The 10,351-nt window shown below is 44.3% G+C and overlaps 1 protein-coding gene across 2 annotated transcripts; it reads left to right on the top strand.

Moving 5' to 3' along the window:
* The first annotated feature begins 682 nt into the window (after positions 1-682).
* On the top strand, positions 683-8,025 carry BHLHA15 (basic helix-loop-helix family member a15). 2 transcript variants are annotated; one of them, XM_081338100.1, is made up of 3 exons: positions 683-895; positions 4,525-5,098; positions 7,731-8,025. In XM_081338100.1, the coding sequence occupies exons 2-3, from the start codon at positions 4,699-4,701 to the stop codon at positions 7,784-7,786; spliced, it is 456 nt and encodes a 151-aa protein (XP_081194226.1). In that variant the 5' UTR covers positions 683-895; positions 4,525-4,698; the 3' UTR covers positions 7,787-8,025. The 2 variants fall into 2 exon arrangements, with proteins under 2 accessions (XP_081194226.1, XP_081194225.1); XM_081338099.1 differs by lacking the exon at positions 7,731-8,025 and having other exon boundaries at positions 688-895; positions 4,525-5,875.
* The last annotated feature ends 2,326 nt before the right edge of the window (positions 8,026-10,351 follow it).

Here is a 10,351-nt window from a genome sequence, read left to right as displayed (position 1 = left end):
TAATGTTTGCAGGTTGAATAAATGAATTCTTAAGTAGATATGAAATCTGATATTGGCCGGAGTGTATGTGTGTGGTTGTGTGTGTGTGTGTGTGTGTGTGGTGGTGGTGGTGGTGGGGAATCGGAAAGAAGCAACCAGGGGAACCAGTTTATAGCTTGGCCTGCACCCAAAGCGAACATTAAAATACAGTTCTTCTTTTCTCCCAGCCGGTAATTTTCCCCTTGGATCTTCTGTAGTTCTTATTTGAGCTAGACGGGCCATTCGTTCCCCACCGCAAAAATCTTACGGATCAGAGCCTCAGCTTTTGAGGATCAAAGTTCACCCTTCCTCATTTAGGCTGTGTCCCGGGTGGTTGCTTGCCCCCAACCACAGCTGCCCCACACCTAAAGAGTCTTGGGAGTTACAGATGAACGCATCCGGGAAACGCAACAGCTTCAGGAAGGCCGAGGAACGTTGCGTTGGGTGGCCACCTTCCTCTGCCTGCTGAAAGAAATGTGGGCAACCAGAGGTGGCTTCAGTTGACCGAAGGGCTTGAGAACCGCCCCCCCCCCAAGGTGTCCCTCAGCGTCGGCACCCCAGCTTTTCCCAAGTTCCCAGCCTCAGCCCTAGGATCCAAGTTTGAGCTGCAGCCACCTGGGGAAAATAATTCTGCTCCTAATCTTGCCATTCTTGGCTTCTTTGCAATAGACTGGGCCATGCCAGACTCCTCCTCCTTACCTGTTAGAGCATTAAAAGTGACGTGTCCTAGCCCAGGTGAGCAGTCTGCAGCAGATTGGGATGGGCAGTCGGCCTCCTTCCTGGGTGATGGTCCCCTTCTCCATCTGAGGCCGGGTCTGTGTCTTTAGGATCCGGGCCAGACGGGAATGGTTAAGGATGCTGTCGGCATCTGCTTCAGGTAGGAATCTAATCTTTTCTGGCCTCTTTTAATTCAGTGCCACCCTGGGCAAATATTTGGGAATGAAAGAAGGGGGTTCTCAAATCAACAGCTCTTTGCAGAGTGGCCTGCAAAAACACACTTCTACAGCGGACAACTAGTCTGTCTTGAAATGTCTGCCTTTAAAAATCCTCTCCCTTAAACGGGGACGGCTTCTTTGCACGGTCAGCTTAACAGAACGACAAGAGTTGGAAGGGACCTTGGAGGTCATCTAGTCCAACCCCCTGCTCAGGCAGGAAAACCCTATACCAATTCAGGCAAGTAGTTTTCCAGTCTCTTGTTAAAGACCTCCACCGTTGGAGCCCCTGCAACGTCTAGTTGTTCCACTGATTTAATTGTCCTGTCGGGAAATTCCTCCTTAGTTCCAGGTTACTTCTCTCCTTGATTAGTTTCCGTCCCTTGCTTCTGGTCCTGCCTTCTGGTGCTTTGGAGAAGAGCTTGACTCCTTCTTCTTTGGGGCAGCCCCTTGAGATCTTGGAACGCTGCTATCTTTCTTTTCATTAAACTTTTCCTGGGTTTCAAATGAATACAGGGAAAGCACATCAAGGGACTGATGACTGAACCTCTTTCTCAAAAAAAAAAAAAAGGAATATCGAGACTTTTAGTCATAAACGAGAAAGTCACCCCAGTATGAACGAGCAGAAGAGTTATTCAAACACCAGTTCGCCTACTTGGGCACGGACCTAGGTTGGCAACCCCCCCTGGGTGTGCAAGCTAAGAATTGTGGTTTATTGCAATGGCTGGGCCCGTGTATTAGATCCTTAGGAGACCTCTTTCGTTGAACGGAATACATTTTGCCCTGACAGTGAGCTGAAAATGGAAAAAAATAAAATAAAATAAAATAAAATAAGGCTGGCTTAATTTGATGCCTCTCTGCCCATTGGCTCATCCAAAGGTAGCTGTCCACTTGGAATTCCCTTCCCTTCTTCTCCCTCCCCCCCCTTCCCCCTTTCTCTTTTGGATGTGAACACTCGATTAACCTTTGTTGCAAGGACAAGCGATTAGATTGTTCTGGATTGTACATTGTGCATTGCTTTGTCTTAACAACTCTCGGCTGGGTTATGTGTGTGTGTGTGTGTGGGGGGGGTGTTTGAGCACCAGTGGGCTGTGGATTTACTGAATGTGTTTCATTCAACTTCTTTCATCCGAGATTTAATTTGGGTGCTTCTTACCTGGGAAATTTCCCCAGTTCTGCAAGACCCTTTTGCGTTCATCTTTGAATCCTGTCCAATCATTTGCAAGTTTGGCTGCCTTAGCAAATACCCAGATAAGGTTATGTATCCAGCTATTTTGCCCTTCGAGAGCAACAAACGTTTTTAAAGGTATGTCCAGCAGGCCACAAAAATGTCCTCTGTTCATTTGGGAATAATAAGCTCTTAGTGGCATTTCTTTGCCACGGAGTCAAACCAGGGAGGGAATTCTCTTTAAAGGGTTACTCGGCCCCAATGCCCAGGAGAGTAAAAACAATTGTGTGCGAGTGTATGTGTGTGTGTGTGTGTGTGTGTATATATATATATATATATGTATGTATGATGTATGTATGTAAAGTATTTGTTAAGTATTTTAGAATACCTTGCTAGCCCCAAATACGGGCCAAACCTTATTGCCTGTATCAGCCTAACCTAAGGCCATCCACAAGCTGTAGTCACAACTGTGACAAATCATTATTTGTGTAAATTTTTTGGATTGCTAACAAAGAATTAAAGGGAGACTGATATGGCCATTTCAAACTCATTTGTTCTCATCAGTCAGCCATACCCTTCTGAGATTTGAACCTGGGCCGACTGCACATTAGGCAGTTGTTTTGAAATGGCCATATCAGTCTCCCTTTAATTCTTTGTTAGCAATCCAAAAAATTTACACACACACACACACAAACACACACACATATATATAATGTTATGTTATGTTATGTTATGTTATGTTATGTTATGTTCATTACATTACATTACATTACATTACATTACATTACATTACATTACATTATATTATATTATATTATATTATATATTTATTATATTACTAGGGATTGCATTTTTAGGACCGTGTAATCCCTTAATTCAGGGTAGAGTCGGGGTGAATAGAATAGAATAGAACAGAAATACAGAATAGAATAGAATAGAATGAATAGAATAGAATAGAATAGAATAGAATAGAATAGAATAGAATAGAATAGAATAGAACAGAAATATAGAATAGAATAGAATAGAATAGAGCTGGAAGGGACCTTGGAGGTCTTCTAGTCCAGCCCCCTGCTCAAGCAGGAGAACCTACACTGTCTCAAACAGGTGAATGTCCAGTCTCCTCTTAAAAATCTCCAGTGATGTAGCACCCACGATTTCTGGGGGTGACTGGATGGAACTGAGCATTTACTGGCTGGATGCCCTTCCTGATGCCTATGTGGAGTTCGCAGCAGATAATTATTATTACTAGGGACTACACACTCGTAAAAAAAAAAGGGAGCATGCAGACTTTTTTTGTCCTGGAAATGCTTCTTTCTCTCCTATGCTGTGTTGTGTGCATGTCCATTTAGAAATAACATTGAAATTTTGGCTGCAAAAGATAAAACATAGAATGCCCCTTTGAGGTCTTCTAGTCCAATCCTCTGCTCAAGGCAGGAGACTTTACACCATCCCAATCAAATGATTGTCCAGCTTATTTTTGAAACCCACCATGATGGAGCACCCAAAACTCTGGAAGGGTATAAATAAACCAACCAACCAACCAACCACCCCCTCCCTTTCTTCTTTGTAAACATTATGTTTTCATTCTTATTTGAATGCCAAGAAGCTTTGGATAGAATTACTGTAAATCAGTCTTTCTCAGCGTTGGCAACTTGCTGGCTGTGGAATTCTGGGAGTTGAAGTCCAGACATCTTAAAAGTCTCCAAGGTTGGGAAATACCCTGGTAGACCTTCCATAGAACGTCTGTCGCAGTTCAAAACATCCCAGAAACTGATCCTTCTGTGTGATTTTAATATGCGAGAGAAGTGGGTTTGATGTGGAGGTTTTCACAAGTCTCTATAAGGGCCCCCTAAGAATAAGAACTGCCAACCTAGCAGTTCGAAAGCACGTAAAAATGCAAGTAGAAAAATAGGGACCACTACGGTGGGAAGGTAACAGCGTTCCATGCGCCTTTGGCGTCTAGTCATGCCGGCCACATGACCACGGAGACGTCCTCGGACAAGCGCTGGCTCTTCGGCTTTGAAACGGAGATGAGCACCGGCCCCTAGAGTCGGAAACGACTAGCACGCATGTGCGGGGGAACTTTTACCTTTACCTTAAGAATAAATGGAAATATGTAGTTAAATGAGACAGTTGGGTGAATACCTGCCTTTAAACATAAGAAGACAAGACGCTAGCATAAAACCCTCCCAGGCAAGAAATTCCTTGAAAAATCAATATATAGCTTGAGAACGGGAAATGTTCTAGGTAGGTATCATTTCTTTCCCCTCTAGAGAATTTTTCATCAAATAAATCTCTCAGAAGTAATCTAGTCTTTTAAAATATTATTATTATTATTATTATTATTATTATTATTATTATTATTATTATTATTATTATTATTATTATTATTATTATTATTCACAGGACTCCCCGACTTCCATGGGTTCTGGCATGTCTAGAACAAGATCCAGTTAAGTGGGCAGCTGATGAAGATGTAACTAGATAAACCCTCAAGTTGATGTCTTTTGGATCAATGTTGGGCGTTTCTTCTGCGAGAAGATGAAAGTCTAGTTCCTACATCTTTGGTTGCAACGCACCATGAAGGTCAAGAGCAAAGGAACCAAGCGTCGGAACGCCATCAGTGAAGATGCTTTAGGCCAAGAATCTACCCAGAGCAAAGAGGATCTTCTGAGGTGTTCACGGCGCAAGGAAAAGAGGAACAAAGAAAGCCCAAAGGTGACCCCCAAACTCTCTTGGAGTAGCAAAGATCGGCGCTTGCGGAGGCTGGAGAGCAACGAACGCGAGCGCCAACGCATGCACAAACTCAACAATGCCTTTCAAGCATTGAGAGAGGTCATCCCCCATGTCAGAGCGGAGAACAAGCTCTCCAAAATTGAGACCCTCACCTTGGCCAAGAACTACATTAAGTCCCTCACCTCCACCATTCTCAGGATGTCCAATGGGCACCACCCGGTGGTTGAAGGCACGGGCTCTGAAGGCAAGTCCAAGCTCTATGAACACTATCAACAGCAGTGTGAAGAAGGAGATGAACCCAAGGAGCAGCTTCAGAAGTACTCCACCCAGATTCATAGCTTCAGACAAGGCAGCTAAAGTTGTCTTCCAGGGCTCAGGAAGGCATCCAACCGTCCATTGGATGGGCGTGACTTTTCTCCATAGTTTTGCAAAAGGGGAGCCCAGTTTTGAACCTCCGATTTATGAGAGGACCTGAGCACGAACCCATCTTACCTTCATAAGTATAGGGTTGCAGGATCCAATCTGGATCGGTCACTGGGACCAAAGGTTTTATCTGCTGAGCTTTCAGATTGACACTTGACCCCATCTTCAGGGAACTTCCCTCCAGCAGTGTGTGTGTGTGTGTGTGTGTGTGCCTTAGGCTGTTCTCTGTGTGGCACTACACGCAAAGCACACACTCTGCTAGAGGGAAGTTCTCCACCACGAGTCCAAAAGCTTGGAAGGCTAAACCCCTCGTCCTGGTGACCAACCCATATTGTATCCTGCAACGTTATCCTGAGACATGTCTATTCGCCTTCCTTCGTAAGTATAGCAGGGGTAGGCAACCTTGGCTCTTTTATGACTTGTGGACTTCAACTCCCAGAATTCCTCAGCCAACATGAAGGAACTATGGCCCCTTCATGACTTGTGGAATTCAACTCCCAGAATTCCTGAGCCAGCATGGGGGAAACTTTGGCCCCTTCATGACTCGTGGACTTCAACTCCCAGAATTCCTGAGCCAGCATGAGGAAACTTTGCCCCCCTCATGACTCGTGGACTTCAACTCCCAGAATTCCTGAGCCGGCATGGCTCAGCTTGGAAACCTCTCCCTTTCCCCTCAGCATGGCTGGCTCAGGAATTCTGGGATTTGAAGTCCACGAGTCATAAAAGAGCCAAGGTTGCCTACCCCTGGATAGGTTGGAGAGGGTCTAGAAGACCTCCAAAGTCCCTTCCAACTCTGACATTCTGTTAAAATCCATCTGGAATTAAACTTTTTTTTTGTTTTAATAGTTTAGTTTCTTAAAAAGTAAGAATGTTGTAATTTCTTAAAAAAAGAAAAACAAAACAAAAAGAAGATTCCTAGAATGAATGTAAATGCTGCAAGCTGTTAGTTCTCCAGACGTTGTTCAAGTTCAAGTTCCTATTAGTTGTAGCCCTTGTGTCCCATGGTGAGGGATGTTAGTGTTAGCTCCTGAACATCTGGAGAATAGACCCCACATTTCTGACTTTAAGCTTCAAACTAGATGAACTCACGTTAGTTGTTAGAATTTGTATGAACGTTGCATGTGTGTTTTTAATTGATAAATCAGCATGATAAATCATCTAACCTGGGGGGGGGGCAGGCATTGTGCATAAAAGGGGCTTTAACACCATAGTCTCCTTTGGGATCAGGAGAAAATGATTTTTGTTTTGTTTTTATTCCAATAGAAATAGGAGTTTCAGGATCGAACCCCAGGAATTGTTTTTTTAAGAGTTTTGATCTACGTAGCCTATATTTCGTGTTTCGATATTATAAAATCCACAGATAGCCTTGTCTTTAGCTGTAATTTGTCTGTGTTGTGCGTGCTGAATGCAGATGTAGATTTTCAACCGGTGAATTCCGTAGCCAAGACTGTTTCCATCTTGATTTCTGTATTCTGGGACTGATGTTCTGAACAGATGTTTTCTCCAAGCTGCTCATAGAGACTGGATGACTGCAGCGTCCTTGATCCCTTTCTGGAAGTCCTCTGGAGCTCTCTGGCTTTATTATTATTATTATTATTAAGTTAGAGAAGCAAAATAGAAAGCCACGCATGTGAGAAATTCTCCACCGAATAATATCCAAGCATCCTTAGGTATGTTAGGGTGGCACGGTGGCTCAGTGGTTAAGACACTGGGCTTGTCTGCTGGAAAGCCAGCAGCCCAAGTTTGAGACCCGAGTGCCTCAGGATGGCATGAGCTCCTGCTCTCGCTTCAACTCCTGCCCACCTAGCAGTTTGAAAGCATGCAAATGCGAGTAGATAAATAGGTACCACTTCGGTGGGAAGGTAATAGCGCTCTGTGACATCATGCTGGCCACAAGACCGCAGAAATGTCTTCGGACAGTGCTGGCTCAATGGCCTTGAAATGGAGATGAGTACCGTCCCGTGGTGGGGTTCAGCCGGTTCGCACCACTTCGGCAGAACCAGTAGCTAATTTTTTTGTTGCCCAGGCCCAGAATGGACTTTTGGAAGCGGCATCCCCAGAGAGAACCGGTTGTTCACGTATTTGAATCCCACCACTAAGCTGGACTATAACTCTCAGCTTCCCCTGTCAGCATTGCCCCACGGCCAAACTATGTAAGATTATCAGCCACTGTAAAAGGAGGGAAATTTGGCTTGTGCGTCTCAATAAGCCATGTTCTAAACCATTGTTTCTCAACCTTGGCAAATTGAGGGTGTGGACTTCAATTCCCAGAATTCCCCAGCCGGCTATGCCCTATATTCTTTCCTCCCCCAAATATTAGGTTTGGTTTTGACCATCCAAAGCTTTGGTGATCCTTGAGCCAACATGCTGGAGATCTGAAATGTTGGTATCCTGTCTTAGTATCAACTGTAAATCATCTTTAATAGCAACCAACAGCAATGTATTTTTCACAGGCTTTTGGACTAGAAAGCAAATGGTAATTGATTGGGTGAACGGAGAGGTGTTTTGACTGAAAGAAGGAGTGACCGAGAAGTTTATTTTGAATTGATGGGAAATTCTGTCCGGAAGAAATAGCAAACATTGACGATTACAATAAAAGAATGAACGCCGTTATTAATAAAACAGGCTGGGTTTTTCCCCCCCACTTCTTTCTATTCTTCCTTTTCTGCTAATGGACAGGAACATTTCTGGGTGAGCTTTCGATTCAAACTCCTGTTGGCGTCGGTTTTGTTTTTCTCTAATTTCCATAAAGCATATATTTCTAACAAATTTACAGTAATTATGAACCGGGGAATAAAATCCAGCATGCATATGCAGGGTTAAAAAGGGAGACAAGAAAAGTCATTCTTAAAACTAGTGATCAATTCCTTAATATTCCTTCCATTTAAAATCTTCATCCGGCATTAAACAATTATGATTCCCCCCCCCGATTAATAATAATAATAATAATAATAATTTTATTTATATACCGCCCTTCTCCCGAAGGACTCAGGGCGGTGAACAGGGCAGACATATAAAAAATACATAAGATATAAAATAAGAACGGCTGGCCCAAAGTCTGGCTTCATGCCTAAGGCAGGACTTGAACTCACCATCTCCAGGGCCTTTAATCAATACACCAATTGACTTTCAGAGTTGATACTAGTTTAGTGTAAAAATTGGAATCCCCCAGTTTGTCTCTTTTTCTGCAAGAACATCAAGTGACAACCCTCAAACAACCCTGGATAGGTCTTGCAAGAATTCACACTTCTCCACTTGAAGATCCCTACTTGTAAGGAAGTAATGAAATCTTCCCAGCCTAGCTGGAGATTAGATACGTTTTGCTTACTATTCCATTACTTCATAGCGGAAGTAGCAGGCTGGACAACAGTGTCCTCCTTCAGCAGTTCCTATGGGGTCATCTGCACCCTGAAGTGTCAATCTATATGCAGCAGAGTTCAACCAGAGTTTCTCAACCCTGGCAACTTTACAATGTGTGGACCTCAACTCCCAGAATTTTCCAACCAGTGATGGATGGATGGATGGATGGATGGGGAATTCTGCGAGCTGAGGTCCACACGTTTTTGAAGTTGCTATGGTTGATGAACACCGAGTTCTGAAAGAAAAAGCATCTCCATGTTAGCTGAAGTGGGAGGGGAAAAAAAAGACTTCTACAATGGATGGATGGGTGTCTTCTAACACTCAACATTATGCCACTGATTCTTTAATCCCATTCAATAGTGTGTGTGTGTGTGGAGGGGTGTAGGGCACCCAGAAACATATATTTAAGTAAAGAGCTGGTGCCCATATATAGTGCAGAACTATTACGTTTGGGAGCAAGCTGCAAGTCAGAACAATTCATCCAGACATGACAGTCACACAGCAAGTCAGGCGATCTTTTCAACAGCCGAGAGCGGCTGTGTGCCCTCCCTGTTTCGCCTTTGGTGACATTCAAAATGTCCCCGTTGCAAGAGAACAAAGGCCTGGAAAAGGTGCACAGAGAATTGTTGGGAAAGGTCACCGTTGTTTACCGCTTTGGCAAAAGTGCCCTTGATCAAAGTCAAATCTTCTGCATCACTTAGGAAGAACAGGATAAGACTTATTAAACACAAACAATGCCGTCTTCATGGAGAACAAGATGATTTCGAGGTGGCTGCGGAGAACTTGATCTGTTCTCCAGAGTTTGATCACCCTTCCTAAAGGGCATTGTTTTAAGTTCACACACCTACAGAGACATGGATTGTTCTCGGCTGGCATTTTGAGTGCAAATGTCACACTGGATAGGACCGCGACATCCTGCTGGATGGGGTTCAAGACAGAGCTGAATTCTGTGCTGTTCGGAGCCATGAGAGGTGGAATCAAGTTGATCTCTAGAACAGAGGTCCCCAAACCTTTTGGGCACCAAGGACCGGTTCAGTGGAGAAAGGCTTTTTCACGGACCGGAGAGTGCGTGGTTTTGTGTGCTGCCTGCATCCCACAGATGGGGCTTTGCTTGTTTGTGCGGACTGGTTGCTGGCATGCCACAGCCCAGTACCAGTCCATGGCCCGGGGGTTGGGGGCCCCTGTTCTAGAAGACCCCCCTCTCCGTTGCTTTCTGTGGGACTTGAGGAACATGCTTAAGATATTCCTTGGGGTAAATTCTCAGATGGGGTCACCTTCTCCAGTCCAAAGTTGGAAGCTGGACACAGAATTTAACCTGGAGATTCTGATCCCAGTTCCTCTACTGCTTCCAACACTGGTTCTTCCGATCTTGGAAAACATCCAGTTTTGGTCACCACGATGTAAAAAAGATGTTGAGACTCTAGAAAGAGTGCAGAGAAGAGCAACAAAGATGATCAGGGGATTGGAGGCTAAAACATATAAGGAACGGTTGCTGGAATTGGGTCTGTCTAGTTTAATGAAGAGAAGGACCAGAGGGGACATGATAGCAGTGTTCCAATATCTCAGGGGCTGCCCCAAAGAAGAGGGAGTCAAGCTATTCTCCAAAGCGCCTGAAGGCAGGACAAGAAGCAACGGATGGAAACTAACCAAAGAGAGAAGCAACCTGGAACTAAGGAGAAATTTCCTGACAGGAGAACGATTAACCAGTGGAAGG

Source organism: Vipera berus, assembly GCF_964194415.1.
Source record: "Vipera berus genome assembly, chromosome: 13".
Taxonomy (NCBI): domain Eukaryota; kingdom Metazoa; phylum Chordata; class Lepidosauria; order Squamata; family Viperidae; genus Vipera; species Vipera berus.
This window is presented reverse-complemented; position numbering and strand designations above follow the sequence as displayed.